The following is a 20437-nucleotide window of genomic DNA, read 5'->3' on the forward strand; positions in this document are numbered from 1 at the left end:
AGAATTATGAATTTGACCTGCAGCGTACAAAGTACATGGAAATATACGCTAGAATCACAAAAATGGTTACGCTAATTGTAAACAAAGATAAATAAATACATTCGTTTCAAAATAAAACAGACGGAGCTTTTTAAAATAAAAACTTCAACTAAGTACTGTGAGTCTAAAGCTCCAATTGGTCCTAGCTAGAGGATTAATCCTATCTGTTTTGTTCATTTTCTTCAAACAAAGATAATATACTAACAAGGGTTGCCGACCTTGCACTTGATCTGACCCGAAAAGCGCGCAAGTTCGGGAGCTTCAATCCCTGGTCTGGGTGGTATCAAACCCTCTTTGTCGAATTTAGATTCAGTTATAGGTGTTCCCGACGGTACAAAAAAAGCTCCGTTCACAAACTCGTCATGCTCCGTCTGCCACCGCCAGTTTTTCCACGCCGATTCCGGCGCACTCACTCTGTTTGTAACCTGCTTCGCTGCTTCGTTGTTCGGAGCACTGAACCGGTTTCCTTGGCTGAGTATGGTCGGATTCGCCGTTCCTCCGATGGCGTACATTATCCAGTTATGGTAGTCGTTGTTCACCACGTGGAACCACCCATGTCTGCACCTCGGCATCCTCTGTATCAATCCGTTCCCAAAGTGGTTGAACGCCACCGTTACCTGCATCACCCTGTCCTGTTGATACACGTCTCCTGCTCCAAACAGCATCACCTGCATTTATTTCTTCTACCTTGTTAACGAATGAATTCGTTTCCTTCATTTATCATGTCGTTGAAGCAAGTAATTAGTTACTTACATCGTTGTGTCTCGTCATGTGGCAATTTGATATGGTAATGGCGGTGGAACCCATGATGGCGTCGACTAGCCCGTCGTCGGCGTTGGACATCGAGATGTGATCGATCCAGACGTTGGTGGATCCGAAGATGCTGATGGCATCGCCATCGCTTCTGGTTCTCAACCCGACATGGTCCGGAGCATCCCTCACCAGACCTCCCTTCTTTGCTTTGATATTGCGAATGCGAAGATTGTGGATGATGACGTTCTTCACGAATTGCAGGGTGAGGCCGCCACCGCTTTTTATGTGAATATTGGCTCCTCGTCCATCGATTGTCTTGTCGGAATTCACCAGCAACTCCTGTTTCAGCTTAATCACCATGCTGTGCGCAAATATGATCCACAATGGCTCCTTCTGGATCGCCGCGTACCTCAGAGTTCCCGGTTTCGGGTTAGCTACATCGACATCGGAAGAATCTGTGACGACATAGATCTTACCGCCCAACCCGCCGGTGGTCTTGCGGCCGAAACCCATGGCACATTCGGCTAGCTTAAAGCGATTCTTCTCCCAGTCTTTGTCGCATCTCCAGCATCGATCGATTGGGTTGGTGGTCAAGCACGGTCCTTTGTGTCTCTTCTCGCTCAAGTCCCTCCCTCTACTGCTGTTTTTGGCCTCATTCATCGCCCTGCATCATCCATTCATTACGTGTTATTGTGAAAACTAAAGAAAACCCTAAATTTCCACATTCAAAAGCTTTACGTACAAGAGCTTACGTACAGATGGACATGCATATTGAGCTCTGACGTGACCTTCAAAGGGTTAGGTTCGTATGCTTCAAGAGCCACTCTCCGGGCCTGCTTAGCTTTTTCTCGGAGATAATCGTCAAAATCTCCAATGTTAGCGTCGACGAGGCATGGAACAGTAATGGCCAATGTGGCCATTAACAATAACGTAACTCTAGCTGCACTTTCTGTCATTATCTTTCCCATGCCTTCGTTGTTGTTAATTTGATCATATTTTTTGAGACTAAGAGGCTGTTTGCTTTCCTTATTAATTGCGCGGCTTTTTTATCAATTAAGTATAGAATTCCTAATTATGGATGGAGCATTAGAAGCATGTTACTATTTTTTTGTTGGCTTAAAATTTATCACGGATAAGATCCCCACAAGTTTGTATTAGTGTACGTACAGTTATCCTTATTTTTCGAGAGCGACAGGTCGGTACGTAATGAATCTTACACTTTCACGCGCGAGTTTCCCCAAAGAATCACAAAAGGAATCGTCTTCTACTGCTAATTGAGAAGAAAATCTAAAGATGAAGACGAGGGGGGAAAGAATCAGATACAGGCAGAAGAAAAATCATCATTCAAATGCTAAACTAGAGTCTGACTTTAATTTCCAAAAAGTTTACAATAGAACACTTTCCAGAAGTTTTTGGCAATGCATAGTACGTCCTCTGCTCAAAATCCATCCAAGTGTATTTCTCTTTCGTACGTCTTTACAGATATAAACTAAAAAGTAACACACGGACGGCAGCAAGAAGCTGAATTAAGTAACATTAGCTCAACTAAACTTTCAAATAATGATCGCAAACTACATGAACACTGTGTGAGAAGATGTAACGACAAGTTATACAGAAATTATATTACTAAATTGACTCACGAGAGCAATTTAACCCATTTATTACATCTGATGAATATAAGCTAGGGGAAATAAGTAATATCCTTGTTTAAGAAATGATAGTTCAGTGGGGTTTTGGAAATTCAGGAATCTTGGGAACGTCTGGCTTTGGCACAGCGGCAAACTCAGGCTTTGGTAATGGTGGCAGCTCAACCTTAGGAAGTTGATGCAATTCTGGCTTGGGAATTCCGGGGACTTTTGGCATTTCTGGCATAGGAATTTCTCAGACCTTAGGCAATTCTGGTTTGGGAATTTCTAGGACTTTAGGCATCTCTAGCTTGGAAATTTCAGGGACTTCTGGTAACTCTAGCTTAGGAATTTCAGGGACGTTAGGCAATTCTGACTTTGGAATTTCTGGGACTTTTGGTATGTCTGGCTTGGAAATTTCTGGGACTTTAGGCAATTCTGGCTTGGGAATTTCTGGGACCTTACGCACCTCTAGCTCGGAAATTTTAGAGACTTTTGGCATCTCTGGCTCAGGAATTTCAGGGATTTCAGGAAATTCTGGCTTAGGAATTTCTAGGACTCTTTTTACTTCTGGCTTTGGCACCTCAGGCAAATTTGGCTTAGGAATTTCTGGTACTTTTACCATGGGCATCACAGGAAACTCAGGTAATTTAGGAATTTCTGGAACTTTAGGCATCCTTGGCTTTGGAATTTCAGGAAATTTTGGTAACTCTGGAGGCTTAGGAATTTCAGGGGTTTCAGGCAATTTTGGAAGTTCAGGCACTTGTAGCTTTGGAAATGGTGGCAACTCGACCTTAGGTACACGGGATAACTCTGGTTTAGGCAGTTCAGGAACTTGAGACAGCTCGAGCTTAGGGAGTGGAGGCAACTCAGGTAATTTTGGCTCTGGCAAAGATGATTCAAGAATTCTTGCCCCTTCAACCTTTACATGGCTGGTTATTGAAGAGAAACTCAAAAGCAGAAGGGGTAACAATATGGCGAGAGAAGAAAAACTGTCGGAAGCCATGTAATCGTTTTCCCAATTGGTTTTTCTATGCTTGTGATTATGTTTTTGGAATGATATATGAGGACCTTTTATAGATGAAGTAGAAGCACACATGTACTAAAAATCGTGTGATAAACTGTTAGCTTAACTTCTCGCCCTAAATATCATTTGAACATGCACACAGAGAAAAACTTACAAGTGTAATATTTTCCAGAAACCAAATTGGCTTGTAAATTTTAATCATAGATTTTGGAAATAGTAAAGCCGACGAGATATCAGTTGGAAGCAATTGAGACTACGCTTGCATACATGCATGGGATTGATCAGGTGATGGGTTTGTGTAGTTGAACAGTCTTGACCTGTGACATCTACAACTACTTCTGGTTTAGAGGAGAAAAATTCAATATTCTCATGCTAGAGAAATATATTTTAGTGGGGTTATTTCAATATAAAATATTTACTTATTAAAAACAGTGCAATAGGAAACTAAAACGTGAGGAACTTCACAGGAGGGAAAAGGAATTTGACCTCATCCACACTTGGCACTTGGTTCATATATCTATATGTATATATGGCTTTTTCATGAGTATGATCTAAAATGCCATCAGAATGTATTGAAAATTTAAAAATTTACCATCAATAAAAAATATTAATTATGAGGTTGGTTAACTAGTTAGTTATGAGGTTGTTTAGCAGGTTAAAAAATATTAAAAAAATCAATACTTCAAAATAAATAAAAGGTGTCACACACACACACAAAGGGTCACGAGGAAAGGCTTTATTATAATAAGGATTGAAAGGAGAAGTTTAGATCAAATGGGTTATCATCAATCATGGCCATCGGGATACCGAACTCTACATGATCCACACGAACTTTCTTTAGACCCGGTAATTGGGTTGGTTCACTTGTCGACCTTATCATTAAATGTCGTCCGGCTTAGCTCAGCTCGGAATCACATATCAGTCTTGTTTGCGTCCGTCATCTGATATTTTAATCTGAATTTTTTTATTCAAATTCAAATACATGTATGCATGTACACGCATATTTTCCGTATACATTTTATGTTGACACAGACACGTGTGCAGACCCAATTGCATGTTGATAAACCTAACACAAACAAAAATGGCTATTAAAGGTGTCAATTAAGGCTAACCCTTCAGGAGTCAAAACTTAAATTGATGACCCTTTTAAGTTTGATTATATCTTAGGATTTTATTTTTAGCAGTTCGGTCTTGGCCCTAAGGGTTGAAGGACCGGCCCTCAGGACTTCAGTCCTATTTTTTTAAAAAATTTTTTAATTTAAAAATTTAAAAACATATTTAAAATCTTAACAAAGTTATTACACATTACATTAAGTCTAGAAAAATAAAATAAAATCAATTCATAGAAAAAAATTTTAAGTCTAATAAAAAAAAAATAACATTCCAAAATCAATTACACATTGGTAGCATCATCAGCTAAATTTTGATGATTTTCATTATCATCAACATTAATATGATTTGATCCTTCTTCTTGTGGATCCTCACCAGTGGCAAATATATTAAGCTTTTTATATCTTCCTTCTTCATCCTCATTATTTGCAATAAATAATAAAACAAAATCATAATTTTAATGTATTTAAAGAATGCAAAAATATTCAAAGTAAGCAAATAATAATGTGCGTGTCTACTATCTGGATTAGAGAGTGAGTGCTGAGTTTGAGTAATGTGATGTCTTCTTTTTGTTTATTTTTTTAGGTTGTTTTTTTCAAAAAAAATATATTAAGACTTAAAAGGGCTGGCCCTGACCCTAAAAGGCAGGCCCTTTTATTTTCGGACTTAACCCTTTTAAGTCCAATTTACCTTTTTAAAGATCAAAGCAGCAGTTTGGCTCTCAATTTTTTTGAACTTAAAAGGACCAGCCCTAATTGACGGCTCTAGCAATGACCTTGATCGCATGCTTAGCTTACAAAAGAAAATGAAAAAAAATAGAGAGAAAAAAAAAAATGATAATTAGGGATCCTATAAAAATATTAATAAGAATTACAAATTTTAAATTAATAAAATTTTAATAATAGTTCATGGTTCTTATTTATAATAAATTATATTTTATTAATTAATTTGAGATTTACAACAAACTTTAATAATATTTCAATTAATGTTACAGAGATTTTCAACTATTTTTTGTTGAATTTTTAAGCAATAGAAAAAAATAACAAGTGATTAATTTACAGTTCATAGCCAACTTTTATAAATTCTTAATTGATGTTACAAATAATCTCAAATGTATTTAGTAAATTTTTCAAGTAATTTATCTATATATTGAAAGTAAAAAATTGTAAGCAATTAGCTTGTGATTCACAACTACTCTCATAAATTCCTAACTAACATTACAAATAATTTTAAATATATTTACTTAATTTTTCAAATGACTTATTTGTATAGTAACAATAAAAAATTAAGATTCTTAACTAACTTTCATAATTTCTCAATTGATATCATAAATAATTTCAAGTGTGTTTAGTATATTTTTTAATTGAATATTCATATTTTTTAAATTACATGTAAAAATTATGATCTTTTATTAAGATTTTAATAATTTAATGTCTATAATTGTTATTGATAATCTTATGGGGTCCCTAATTGTCATTTTTCTGAAAAGAAAAGTGAAGTTATAATAAAAAAAAGGTGTTCGGGCTGTTTGAAACTGTTTTTATTTTATTATTTTAAAAATTGAATGTTTTGTAAAACATGTTCTAAGAACAAAAAAATGATAGAAATAAATGTTTTTCTCATTCTCTTTTATTGTCTAAAACAATAATCACAAAACACGTAAAAGTTGTTTTCATTTTTTTCTTCTCTAGAATAATATTTTATTTTTTTGTTCTTCAAAACACTTTTTGAAAACATATTATCAAATAAATTTTTTTATTCTCTTGTTCTGAAAAATAGAAAACTGTTCTCAAATCAGATTTCTAAACAGGGCCATAATTGTCTTCTCTTATGTTTGGCTAGGTGAGAGAAAATAGTAAAAAATTGTTAATTTTATATAAACAATAATTTATAAATAAATTAAAATTGAATTTTTTTTCCTCCAGAATCTCAACAAATCTAAAGAGAAAAAATTGAAAATAAAAACACGTGAATCGCACATATTATTTTTTTTCTCAATTCTCTCTCTCTCTCTCTCTCTCTCTCTCTCTCTCTCTCCCTTTTTTCTTTCTAAGCAAAAACAGTATCATTTTCTTCCCACTTTTTCTTTCACCACACTTTTCTCTCCTTGCAGGCACACTAGAAACGAAGTTTGCGTGGGCCATACGCAATTTGAAATTAGCCTTTGACGGGTATTACAGAGGCTTTATAATCATAAGTCACATTTTAGAATAATAAAATTTTCTTAAAACTAAATTACGTTTTAAGTTTGTCCCTAAATTTCTTCAACAAAATGATTTGATATGTGGTAAGAACTTTTTTGAAAATTAGTAAATTACACTTCTTTTTAAAATTTGTTAAAAAAAAAATCTTCGACACTATGCATCAAAAGTTAAAAAAAACAAAACAAGAAAAGGCGGCTTAGATAAAGGATCAAGAAAATATTTTAGAACGTGGCGAACAATAGGACTGGAGGGTGTATAGCATGGTCCTGATTATCCTCACTCAATCTTCTAGTTCATTATTTGTCTGCCTCAAGCCCTCAACTCAAGCTTTCATTAAATTCATATAGTAGTCTTCACGTTTCACTTATACCCGATTTTCTTTCAAGAAAAATAAATATTCCTGTTTGTCAGATAAATTTAGGGAAAAGGTTCCCTGAAATAATAAATAATAATAATAAATAATAATAATAATAATAGTAATAATAATATTGTTCCCATGATTTTTGATCAAAAACAATTCAGGCGTATTTTAGTTTATTCAGCTCGGGCTATAGGAGGTGAAATCTAAGCTTCAAAATTGCAGGGCTTGGAGAAGTTATCAAAATTCATACAGCAATTAACCTTGAATTCAACTTCACTATACTAAAGACTGCTAGTCTGCTGCATGATGAATTACAAATTCGTAATCAATCAATATACATATATTGCAATAAAATTGACGGAAACATCTCAAACGAACATAACGTGTTATTTAATGACATGTAAAGTACAAACAGAGCTCAGTAGAGAACATAGCGTGTAATTTAATGACATATGAAGTACAAACAGAGCTCAATAGAGCTAATGAGATCGGAACCCGGAAGAATAAATAATCCCATGAATAGCTGCTATAAACCCATCTATCATATAGTATAAGCTATTAGGTAGCTGCCCATTATTATCTCAAACAACACAATGTAGTGAAGAGTGCATCAGTTTAGTGTGGCTTTGGAATTTCAGGAAGTTTAGGTACTTCTGGCTTGGGTAAAGGTGGCAACTCAACTTTGGGAAGCTGAGGCAATTCTGGCTTTGGAATTTCCGGAACTTTCAGTGTCTCAGGTTTGGGAATTTCAGGGACTTTAGGCAATTCCGGCTTGGGAATTTCTGGGACTTTAGGTATTTCTACCTTTGGCACCTCGGGCAACTCTGGTTTAGGAATTTTTGAGACTTCAGATGCTTCCATCTTCGGCACCACGGGCAATTCCGGTTTAGGAATTTCTGGAATTTTAGGCATCTCTGGCTTAGGGATTTCAGGAACTTTTGGTAACTCAGGCTTAGAAATTTCTGGGACTTTTGGCAATTCTGGTTTGGAAATTTCTGGGATTTTAGGTACTTCTAACTTTGGAAGTGGAGGCAACTCAACCTTAGGAGGCACATGAGGTAACTCTGGTTTAGGCAATTCAGGAACTTGAGGCACCTCTGGCTTAGGGAGTGGAGGCAACTCAGGTAATTTTGGCTCTGGCAAAGATGATTCAAGAAGAATTCTTGCTCCTTCAGCCATCACATGGCTGGTCATTGAGAGAACTTTGGTAATAAAATGAATGATGAAACGCGAGAAGCCATGGTATTGGAATTTCCAACTTCTTAATTACTCAGACTTCTGAATGTTTTCGATGTTGTTGTGATTGTGATTTTGAGGTGATACATGGGGGCTTTTTATAGATGGAAGCAGCAGCACATTGATAGTTATGAAGGATATATACGTGGTTATAAGTGGTAGTTCAACTTCTTATCTAAATATTGTATTGACAATTATAAACCTTTACTTGGAAATACAGCCTTTCCAGAATAGCTGTTTAAATAATCATATTGTCGATTTGTCGATTTGTCTGTTGAACAAAATTTGACTCTTGCATTTTCCAGTTCCAAGTGCAGAGGAGATGATTCCACCAACTTTCTCATCTGTTCATTTCTTGTGAAGAAGGGATTAACTCTTTCAATGTGAAGGAGGAGAGAAAGGGGCATAGTAGGTAACGTAGTTGGACAGAATCTTCAAACATACTGATTATCAGTCAGATTCAGCAATAAACAAGGCATAAGTCTATGTTCCTTCTTAATCTCAAGCCACAATTTGAATGTACTGTAAAAAATGGTGGTGCTGCTCCTGCTACTCCTCCTACTACTCCTATTGCTCCTGCTGCTACTGCTCACAATAATAATAATAATAATAATAAGATTGCTGCAATAACATTTCACATGTGTTTACTGTTTGTAAAATATTACAGGCAAATGCTGACAGAACTTCAATGAATTACCAAAAAAAAAAGATTATATTATGTATTTAGTTTACTAAATTTTGTGTATATGAATATTTTAATTTATTATAGTCTCCCACAGAAAAAAAAAAATAAAATCAGTGCCTGTTGGTTAGGCAAAATCGATTTTTCAGTAAAAAAATCAGTTAACCAAAAAAAATGTCCAAACACATAATTTCATTTAATTAATTTTTTTTAAAATCAATTTTTCTTAAAAGCTGGTAATTTGAGCTTCCGTAGAAAATCGATCAAAAGCGTGAAAAAGATTACAAAAAAATGATTCAAAAATATTATAGAAAAAAGTTCAAATTAATAATAAAAATAAAACCAATAATATATTTTACTTCTTAAATAAAATGTAACAACTTTAATAATATTAAATATAAATTTATTAATAATTTAATTGAAATGCAATGTCCTTTGTGATAATTTATATAATTAAAATTAATAATAAATTATCAAATATCTTTAATCTGTTAAATTTAATTTTAAAAAATAATATCCCAAACAGATTGTATTATAATATAATTAATTATAATTAAAATTTATCATTTAATTAATTACTTTTATAATTTATTATACCCAATTAAAATTCAAATGGGCACTCAGTTTTAAGTTCAACCTGTAAATGAATTCATGAAGTCAATATCCAGCAAAACGGTTTGAAGAGTAAACATCTATCCTGATTGAACCTTTCCCTTCTAGTTTGTATATATGCAACTGCATGAACATTATTAGCATAGGCGTATTATTGAACAATATCTTCAATCCGAAATTCAAAAAGGATCAGACGGGAATCATATCAATCAATATAGATCTTCCATGATGTTAATTATTATACAAGATAATCCATCATACCACATAGCAATTTGGAGGAGGGATATATATAAACAAATTAAAATAAGCACTGAAAGTAGTGGCGCACTTTATATTTTTAAGGGTTGAGGGGTAAAAATATTCGTAAATTCTTTTGGAGGGACAATTGGATACTTTATTTTCGTTAGAATTAAAAAATGGAGCAATTATGCCCGCAGTCTCAAGCTCACATTGATGTTAAACAAGTTGTTTGACCAAACAATATAAACAGGTGGCCCTACATGGCTGACATGTCACAGACACCCCTGGCTTTCCCTTTTTTTAAACCACAATTTATTATAATAATAAATAATTATTATAAAATTATTATTTTAATATTTAATAAACTAATAAATATTACGATGTTTAAAATTGAACCTAAATAGTTTGAATGAAAATTTGGTTTGAGTATTGAAAACTGTACTGAAAAAAAAACAAAATAATCTGAATAATTAAAAAAAAAAGTGCATTGAATTAGTAAAATGAGCTAATTTTTTACATTGTAATAAATTAATTTTTGAATTGTTATTAAGAGAAGTACTTATATTTAATATCTGACTATACTTTGAATGATAAAATAATTGAATAATTTAAAAAAGAGTTGAATCTAGCGAAATAAGCTAATTCTTACACTGTAATAAATCAATATTTGAATTTTTTTTATAGAGAGAAGTACTTATATTTAATACCTGACTATGTTTTGAATGATATTATCTTTCATAGATAAATAACTGTGCAAAATAATAAAATAAAAATATTTTTATTTATAATTTTAATATTTTCAATACAGTTTTGAACTGTTCAGATCAAAATTTATATATAAACTGTTCAAATTATATTTTAATGAGTTAATCTGTTCATATTTAATTTTAACCTTAATATTTATTTGTTTATTAAATATTAAAATAATAATTGTATAATATTTATTTATTATTATAATAAATTATAGTTTAAAAAAGCAAAAAAAAAAAAAAACACTGCCAAACGGCAGTGTTTATGCACCGCGAAACTGATTCCGAATTCAGCATTTGGGCATTGACAGAACCATTCATGGCAATTTCAACCCCAGAATAGATTGCATGACGTGAGCTTGATGAAAATCCCTCCTTGAGGATAAACCCTAAAAGAGGCAGAGCGACGAGAATCATAGCCATAAGCATTGCCCGAGACAAAATGTGGAAGAAGCGTGTACAAGGAATCTTAATTCCCAAAACAATACCGGAATTCAAAGCAATTCTCCCACCATGCAGTGCTTCTTCACATGGGTTCTGTTCGTGGATTCAACAAACCCACAACTTAAATCCATAGTGTTCCTTTAAACCCTTAACCACCGAGCGAAACCCTTTCACAAAAGACGAAAATGAAGACAAATGATATGCAGAAAAGAGACGACGATTGCTATAAGATGGTGGGGGGAAAAAGGCTATAAAAAACTTTGCGAGTGCAAAAACCTAGCGGCGATGTGGTTTCCGCCCACAAGAGCTAACCGAGTAGTTTGAATTCTACATCAACGGAGCATCAACTGCCGCATCCTCTCGACCTCCGTCGAAAACAATGGAGCTTCGTTCGGATCAGATTGGCGGGGTTCCAGGATTACCCTGTCGTCATCTGGAAGTCACCACCAAAACGACGAAGGAGTGCGAGAAAGGATGAGACTGTGGATGGAAGAGGCTTTGAGGAAGGCTTTGTGATGTTTCATAGAGATTACGGCGAGGAGTTTTATAAGGAGAAATATCAAGAAATAGGAAGAAATCTCGCTCCCGCCAGCTGAGGTGAAGAAATAGAGACGAAGAATATGCATCATCGTTTGCAGGAAAGAGATAATTTTACTTCATTTAGAAGGGATGAAGGGAACTCAAGCTCAGCGCCGTGTGAAATCGGTGTTATGATAATAGATTAAAGCCTTGTTCTTCTGGCTTTCGTGTTGGCCTAACAGGACGTCGCACGTCCATTTTAGATTCTAGATTTGCATTATGGGATAAAATAAATCTAGATTTACATTTTTGATGCTTATGTATATGCATATGACTTTTGGCTTAAAGTATTACTTCATTGAACAAAATACTATTACATTTTTAGAATTAAAATTATTTTTGTCTATTACTTTTACTTGAAAGGTCAATGGATATTCAATTATGAATTGATTTTTATCATTTGACATTAAAGATTCTTTTCTCTTATCACATTATTATTTTATCATCGTCTTTTCACTATTGGTAAGCTTCATATTACATTTTTTAATAATTTTTATTATACAATTTGAGTTGATGATACCTACTAACTCTTTAGATAAAAGTTAAAGGCAAAAATGATCATTAATCAAATAAAAACTGGTGGGATTCATTAATGATAAAAGAATGTTAAGTGTTTTTAACGTAAAGTGATGAGAGAAAAAATCTTTAACGTTTAAAGACAGAGTTGAATTATAATTGAATTTAGAGTTTTCAATCACTTTGAGATAAAATTGAAGAGCAAAAAAATCAATAACTCTATTTTTAAACATTAGTCCCATTTGTGGAATGCTGTGAAAATAAATGAAGAGCTAATTATACTTTTTTAATATAATAAGAAATTTAGGTTAGTTGAATCTTGAAAATTATTAAGATCACCGTATATCTCCAAATTCAAGACATTTATAAAGGAATAAGTATGGCCGGTCATAAGAAACATTTTTAATAAAATATTTCAACTCTCACATTGAAGACTCGTAAAATGGACCCGCATGGTGCTGCTTAGCTCGTAACAAGGCATGACATGGGCTTATAAGCCCTTTTATGTATACATACATATATATAAATATATATATACATATATATTAGTTTTTATTTATAAATTATAAATTTAATAATTTTTAACTTTATCCTTATTAAATATATATATATATATATATATTAATAATATATTCTATTTTTAACATTTAGTGGAGTGTAAATATCAATAGATTTGATAAAAAAATTATTATCCAATGAAATTCCTTTTTTAAAACCTGATTAATCAATTTTTATAAATTCAGTGTCCACTTTCAATTTTAAAATACTTTATTTATTTTCAGAACATGAAAGGATGAATTCTGAAGCTTAAAAAATGAAATTTTTATTTGACATAGTTCTAAGTTATGCGGATGATTGAGCAATTATAAATAAAAAATTATGATAAAAATTTAATAAAATGATTTATAAATAGAAAAAAAATCTTTTTTATCCTATAAATAGGATTGGAGAAAGTATATTAGTCATATTTATAAATCGCTTTTTAGAGAAAAAAATTTAATCTTTTTTGTAAGTTATTTTTCATAAAAAAAGGAGTATACATATGTAGATATATATGACATGCAATGGCAAATTTCGACCCTTGTTGGAGTTCAAGGTTAGATTCGTATCTCGAAAGTCCCAGTATATTTTTAAATTTTTTATGTACAGAGTCTAATAAATTGTAGCATTTAAAATCTTATTTCTGTTGGCCAAGGGGAGAAAAAAAAAACCTTATTTCTCACCCAAAAAATGAAAACATATTAATGTTTCAGGTTAAAAGCTTTAATCCAGAATCTCTGGAAGTTTAATTATAAATTATCTAATTATTTTAATAGAATATACAATTTATAAAAGTCACTGAAATAATTCATATAATCTTTTTTTTATTTGATAACATTTATATAAATAGGGGTAGGAGTAAGTCAAGCTCTTAACATGGTTCTATAACCTAACCTATTCCAAGCTCAACGTAGCTTACTTAATAAATAGGCTCAAGGCAAGTTCAGACTTTTACTTCAAAACCTATTTAAGGCTTAGCCTACGATCCTAATAGGCCGGCTTATTTACACACATATAATATAATATATTACAAACACATTAATTTTATTATTTAATTTTTAATTAATTTATTTTTATTATTTTTAGTTATATTTTCAATCATATTGGATTTGTATATTAATTTTAATGTTGTTATTTTTTTGTTATCTTGTATTATAATTGATAAGTCCTTTTAATTATTATATATTATAATTGATAAATTATGTTATATATTGTATACTATAATAATCCTAAAATATATTTAAGACATTTAAAACTAAAATGCAAGTGTAGGTTTTTTTTAAGTAGGCTTTTAAATAAACTTTTAGGTTAAATTAGGTTTTAAGTAGGCTCAAATCTGAGCTGTGAAAAAAGGCTTATGCAAGTTTCAGACCAAGTTTAAGCCTTTAATTTACCATATAGACTCAAGTCTATTTAGTTAAAGTTTAGCTTGACCTAACCTATTTTCATCCCTACATATAATTTTTTTAATTCCTTCTTTTTGGCCAAAATATAATCTTTTAATGAAAGCAATCGATTCTTTCAAGTTATTAGCAAGAGAATGTAATGTCACACTTGTAATTTTATTCACATAAAGAATCCCGATTGTTACATCTAAAGTTAGTAATATTAATTTGCTGATATTACTAGATTTCAGTTGTTTCATAAGGGAAAAAAATTACCTACTTTGTTTAAATTCAAGAAAAAAATTTATGTTTTTAAATCATCCCATCTTTTCCTAGATAGCACTTTTCTCAATGGAAAAATACAACTATTGGTCTCGTAGTTTTAACATGTTTTGATAGGAGTGTTACTTCTAGTCCTTCTAATTTATCTTATCTACAACTTTAGTTTCTTTATCTATGAATATGCCCAAAAGAACGGTGAAAGGACGCTAACAATATTAAATATGATGATACGCAACTAACGTGATTGATATTTATGCTGAAATAGTGGAAATATTATTGAATGGATTGAAACATGAAACAGAACACAGTAAATAATTAATGATATTATTATGTTGAATCACAATTCCACTTCAGTATATATTAATAATGTTAGTCAGATGTTAACATATTCAATACATTTAGTACCATCACATTGTCCTTTTAATTATATATATTAATTACAACTAAAAAATATATTAATTACAATTTTAAAAAGGTTTTTTTAAAGAAAATATATTATTTAATACTTACATGCTACAATATAATCTTATAAAACTTGTCCCATGTAGGGGTATAACTGTGCTAGATCTCTGTTAAGGATCTATAACATGACCTACTTCAAATCTAACTTAACTTATTCACTAAATAAACTCAGGTCAGGCTCAAGCAATTTATTAGACCTATTTAGTTAATAAGCCAAGCCTATTTTTACAAAACCTAGCCTACAAGCCTAATAGACGAGCCTATTTATATATTATTATGTAATATATTACATATACATTAGTTTCATTATTTGATTTTTAATCAATATATTCTTTTTTATTTTTAATTATGTTTTAGATTGGACTAATATATTAATGTTAACATTGTTACTTTATTGTTGTATTGTAATTGGTAAGTCATCTTAATTATAATATATTGAAATTAATAAATCATGTTATTTATATATTTTAATAGTCCTAAAACATATTTGAGATGTTTAAAACTAATACATAAGCTTGTTTAAAAGGCTTACTTTTAAGAATATTTTTAAATAGACTTTCAAGCCAGGTCAAGTTATAGGTAGGCTCATGCTTAAATCATAAAAAATAGCCTTATATAAGCTTTAGCCTAAACACAGGCCTCTTACTGACCACACAAGTTAAGCCTATTTGGCTAAAGTCTAACTCAACTTAATCTATTTTTACCCATTGTTTTATGCAAAGAAATATTAAAAAAATCTCAGTCCTATATATAAATAATTTTTTTAAAACAATAACCATGCTTTTTTTATATTGATCTACTGTTTGTAACATCATGAAAATTTAACCTCCTATTAATTGAATTAATTAAGTATAATTAAATGAGAATTAGTGTAGTGTGTGGACAAAGAGGACTAATGAGTATTTTAGGTTGTGTTTTCAACCTTAAATGTAGGTTCGGAGTGAGGTCGGTCACTCGAATCTCATAATGGGAGAAAAATAAGAGAAAATGGCTTTGTGTCATATGTCGTAGCGTGTGCATGGCACGCCGCAGCATGTGCCACAGCTTTGAATCTCTAAGCCCTAATAAAGTAAACTTATGCTTTTCATTCCTTGTCTCAGACCTCTTTACCTCCTTTTATTTTTTTTAGAGCTGATTCATGACCTTATTACTATCAAGTTTTGTAAGTGTGCCATGACGTAGCATATAACACAGAGAGGGTTCCTTCGTGTTTCTATTAGCTAATTTGTATCATGTTTTGAAAAACATAAATGAGGCTATAATAAGTTTTTAATTTATATCATGATAATGAATAGCTATACTTTGTTGGGAAAAAACTTGATATGTATGTGAGAAAAGTGATGATATGATATTGTGGGCGATATGATGTGAATATATGATGATAAAATGAAAAATGAACTTATGACGCATGGAATGCTGTGTAGTATATGTGTTTGATGCAATGATGATATGTGGCTTTGTATATGATGCTCACATGTTGTAGCTTGATGAATATATGAGAATAAGCTTACTATTGTGATTTGTAAACATGTGGATATGTGAGCATGAGTGATTGCATGATTGTATTAGCAAGAGTTTGCCAAGCTAGAGGAGTAAAGATAAAAACCTACTTGGTATTAGTGATTTATTATTGAAATCAAAAGCTAGCCTAACTATCTACTGTTGGAATCAAAAAGTAACCACTGTCCTATTGTTTGTTGAGTGAATGTCCCATTGTTTATCGAGGGATTCAAATCTAGCTATCTCTACCTGTTTGTTAAAGAGACTAACTTAAGGTTTACAATATCCTAGGGATTCAAGAATGGGGGAAGCCATGGTTCAAGAGTGAGAATTGTGACCTTAGCTAGCTTGCTTCTCACAATTAATGAGCTTAAGTAGTCCATTCACATAGACAGAGCCCTATTTGATTGATAGCGTATAGTTTCAGTCGAAAGATATAAGGAGGATATAAAGTTGATTGGATTATACATATTATCCAACATGTCACATGGTTGTTAAGTTTGTAGTGGGTTGTAATATTTGAGTTGGCCATTGTCATATGATTGTTATTATTGTAGCAATGTGCATTGTATATTTGATTTAGCTACTGTCATATAAGTATTAGTATTATGACAATGTACTTTGTGATTTGATTCATGGAAAGATGAAAATATGATGATTATATGAAATTACTTGAGATATTTGTGAAATTGTTTGATATGTGATTGTACGTCTCATATTTTATTTATTTTAAAAATGTTAATTAATATACAATTACATAGGATAGCAAAACCTTGGTTATTGAATGTTTGTACTCATCCTCTCTTTTAACATTTTATGGGCTCTAGCTTAGGATGAGAAAAGGGAAAAGCACTTGAGGCATAGGACTATATGTTCCTATAGTAGGCCTTAACTTAGTTTATTTTATGTGTAATGTAATATTGATATTGCTAACTAGGATTTCATGTTTTGAGTTCATGCACTTTACTTGCATCAATTACTTGTTGAGTTGATATTTATATTTTAGGCCCTTAGTATTATGTAATGTGAAATGATAATATCGATAGGGCAAAATTACTAGTGCAAGTAAGGCATGAGAGATGGGTACGAATGTGAATGCATGAAATAGAATTTATTATAACATATATGTAATGCTAGATCTTCTCATTCTATTTAATGTTCGTGAGGAATGGAGTTGAAAATAAGATCTATATGTTACTTTATGTATATGGTGTTTTGCACAAGTTTATCTAGGTCTATTGAGTATGATTCAAGTATTAGTGGTAGTTTTTGGCACATGTATTGGTTTTTTAGACACCTAGGTGATATGAAAAGTGTGAGGAGTGGAGAAAATATGTTTTGATTTCCAACTTTCTTGTGTAAATTTATTTAGGAGTAAAACCTATGCTATTAGCTAGGTTTTGAATGGAACTTTTATAAACATCTATTTCACCTTAATCAGATGTCGGATGAAAAAATGCCCCTTGCTGCTATCAATTTTGTGAGGCGCATCGTGGCATGTTACACAGAGAGGAGCACGTCATGGCATGTGCTTGCCATGTTGCAGAGCCTGCCTTTATTTCGTAGAGTCTTGACTTTTTAAATTTTCTTGCAATACTTTTGATGTAAAATGATATCCCATGCTTTCACAATTATCTGAAATTCTATTTTAGATCAATTGATGTCCTTGGAAATGATCTTGAATGGTTTGAAAACTTGGGATCTCAATTTCTAAAAGAATATAACTTGAATTCAAAAGTATTTTGAGAATGAGTAACCATAGTAGGGTAACTCATTGGGATTAATCCCATGATTACCTAGGAGTGTCATAAATAAATGTGAATCAGTAAGGAAGACCTAAGACCTTACAGTATTAACCTAAACAAATGTTTGATTGTTAAATCAAATGATTTGACCGATAAATTACACATGTCATAGGCTTCTTCATTCATCACCTCCCTCATTCTTCTTTTTCTTCTTCCCGAGTCAATATTGAATTCAGTGCAATGCAATGCTATAAAAAGCTTAAGACTTAAATTCAGCATTTATCTCCACTCTAATTTGTCTTCAACTTAGGTCTAATAGGACCTTCTTCTTTAGACAACTCATTTGGCAAAATTGAAACTTCTAAAACCTACTTCTAAAATTCTCTAGCAACACCTTTCCCAGCTAAAGAGTAAGCCAAAAATAGCCCCATAAGATAAATCAAGGGCATAAGCACTACTAAGATAAAATAGAGCAAGCAACGAGCAACTATTATAGCCAAAGGAAATGTAGACAAGTATAAGTGAAACACTAAAGCTTAAAGGATTAAACAACAGAGATGCAAGAAAAATAAAACATGCAGAGACAACCTAGGCCTATGGAATAGATGCAAATAGCAAGGGAGAGTTACCTTGGCTAAGATCAAGCAAGAACCAAAACATCAAGTCGCGAGCAACCAATAGGGTGATATGTAAAAGTTATCATTCACGTACTGTTAACCTTTAAATTTCATATCATTTAAGCACATTTTCCTTAGTTTTTTAATATACTTTGGCATAATTATACATATTTTAAATATTCAAGTTAGAAAAATGTGCATATTGTTTTGAAAAATCAAACCATGGCTTTTGAAGCTAATTTATTAATATTTTTGGTTTAAGGTCTAGTTGGATGCATTTTGGATTTTGTTGATTTTTTGGAAGGCTTTTGGATGAAGAAATCTAGTGCATAAAGTCTAAGTTTAATTAACAGTGAAAATAGTGTAAAATTATTAAAGTCATCCCAAAGTCACAACTTTGTGTCATGACTTTTGACATGATAACAAAACAAAACATTTTATTTAGCTAGTAAAATTAAGATTTTAGAGTATATATGACCTATTTTTTTTTACTTTGGCCACCATTCTGGACTTATTGGGAGCTTTGGGTATGCTAGGGCATGGATTTTAATCGAAAGTGAGCTTGAGTTTAAAGATTGAGAGAGATTTTGGCTGCATATCTTAGTTCTTCTTCTCCATTCTCCTTCCTTTTCTATTTTTTAATGTTTGTGTTGATATATTTGTATTTTCTCATGGGTTTTATAAACATTTATAGCTAAACCCTTGATTTTGAGATTATTTTGAACCCTCTGTATGGATTAGATACTCATTTTCTCTTTGTGTGTGATTAATGATGTGATTATGTTAATTTTTCTCTATACTTAATGCTTCTAAATGTTTGGTCATAATTTAGATGTTAGGTTCATTTGGGTAATGCTTAAAGGAGCTAGTTTAGATGTAGAGCTCGGGTAAAATTGTGTGAGAACTTAAAGTTTACAAGTTGAATGGATGGTTTTTTTTTAATGAGATAGAGATACACTTATTAACCTCACGTAGTCATATAGGATTTGCAAGGAAAATTAGAGTTTAATTAGTTAATGAACAGATTAAGGGATTAATTAAAATGAATACTTACTTGGAGACTTGAGAGAGCATTTGTGGGTAATTTAGTATCTTTGATTAGCATAATTTATCATTAAGAGCAAAATATAATAGGGGTTGATTAAGTATTCTTGAAGTATAAGGGAGAATAAATAATCCTAAGCTTAATTACTTTCAAAAAGTCTTGTCTTTGTTTTCATATTTTTTTCACTCATTTAGTTTATATTTTGAACACCAATCACATTTTGAATTTGCTCAACTTAATTGAATTTGCAATGTATTTTATTTGACCATATTTTTAATAAAAATCTCCATAGGAATGATACTCTACTTACTCTATATTACTTACCATGACCTGTGCACTTGCGAAGCGCAACATATACCACCTCCTATTTAAATAAACTTCCCCAAACATAGGTTTCTCATGAATACAAGGCCATGCACACGAACTACCTTCCTCCTCCAATGCGATGCATTGTGATCTTGTGATCCTCTAATATTGCAATGCATCTCTGAATGCTTGGGTATGGGGAAAGATTTCAAAGTGTGAAGCCTCAAAATTTTTTGACATTTCACTTACCCAAACAATACTAATGAAATATCAGAAAGACGTTGTTGGCATGAATAAAGAAGGGAAGAGCTCATAAATTGAACCCCTTAGTGGCAACAGATCGACTCCTTGTAGACTTAGCAGTGACATATGGAAAGA

At 31.9% G+C, this 20437-nt stretch overlaps 3 protein-coding genes across 3 annotated transcripts; all 3 read right to left on the reverse strand.

The window, feature by feature from the left end:
• Positions 1-30: 30 nt before the first annotated feature.
• On the reverse strand, positions 31-1787 carry LOC129307033 (pectate lyase-like). The gene is made up of 3 exons (XM_054947887.1): positions 1549-1787; positions 793-1456; positions 31-707 (listed from the first exon to the last, which is right to left on the reverse strand). Exons 1-3 carry the CDS (start codon positions 1758-1760, stop codon positions 240-242), a joined length of 1344 nt encoding a protein of 447 aa, XP_054803862.1. The 5' UTR covers positions 1761-1787; the 3' UTR covers positions 31-239.
• Positions 1788-2389: 602 nt separating this feature from the next.
• On the reverse strand, positions 2390-3468 carry LOC129307035 (protein PELPK1-like). The gene is given in 1 exon segment (XM_054947889.1): positions 2390-3468. A coding segment is annotated over 1 exon segment (909 nt). The 5' UTR covers positions 3424-3468; the 3' UTR covers positions 2390-2514.
• Positions 3469-7487: 4019 nt separating this feature from the next.
• Positions 7488-11067, reverse strand: LOC129305529 (protein PELPK1-like). Its single transcript, XM_054945533.1, has 3 exons — positions 10910-11067; positions 8558-8787; positions 7488-8321 (listed from the first exon to the last, which is right to left on the reverse strand). Exons 1-3 carry the CDS (start codon positions 11065-11067, stop codon positions 7735-7737), a joined length of 975 nt encoding a protein of 324 aa, XP_054801508.1. The 3' UTR covers positions 7488-7734.
• Between the last annotated feature and the right edge of the window lie 9370 nt (positions 11068-20437).

The sequence above is a fragment of the Prosopis cineraria genome, unplaced genomic scaffold (assembly GCF_029017545.1).
Source record: "Prosopis cineraria cultivar Desert tree isolate PC_DT_omini unplaced genomic scaffold, ASM2901754v1 PC3, whole genome shotgun sequence".
Taxonomy (NCBI): domain Eukaryota; kingdom Viridiplantae; phylum Streptophyta; class Magnoliopsida; order Fabales; family Fabaceae; genus Prosopis; species Prosopis cineraria.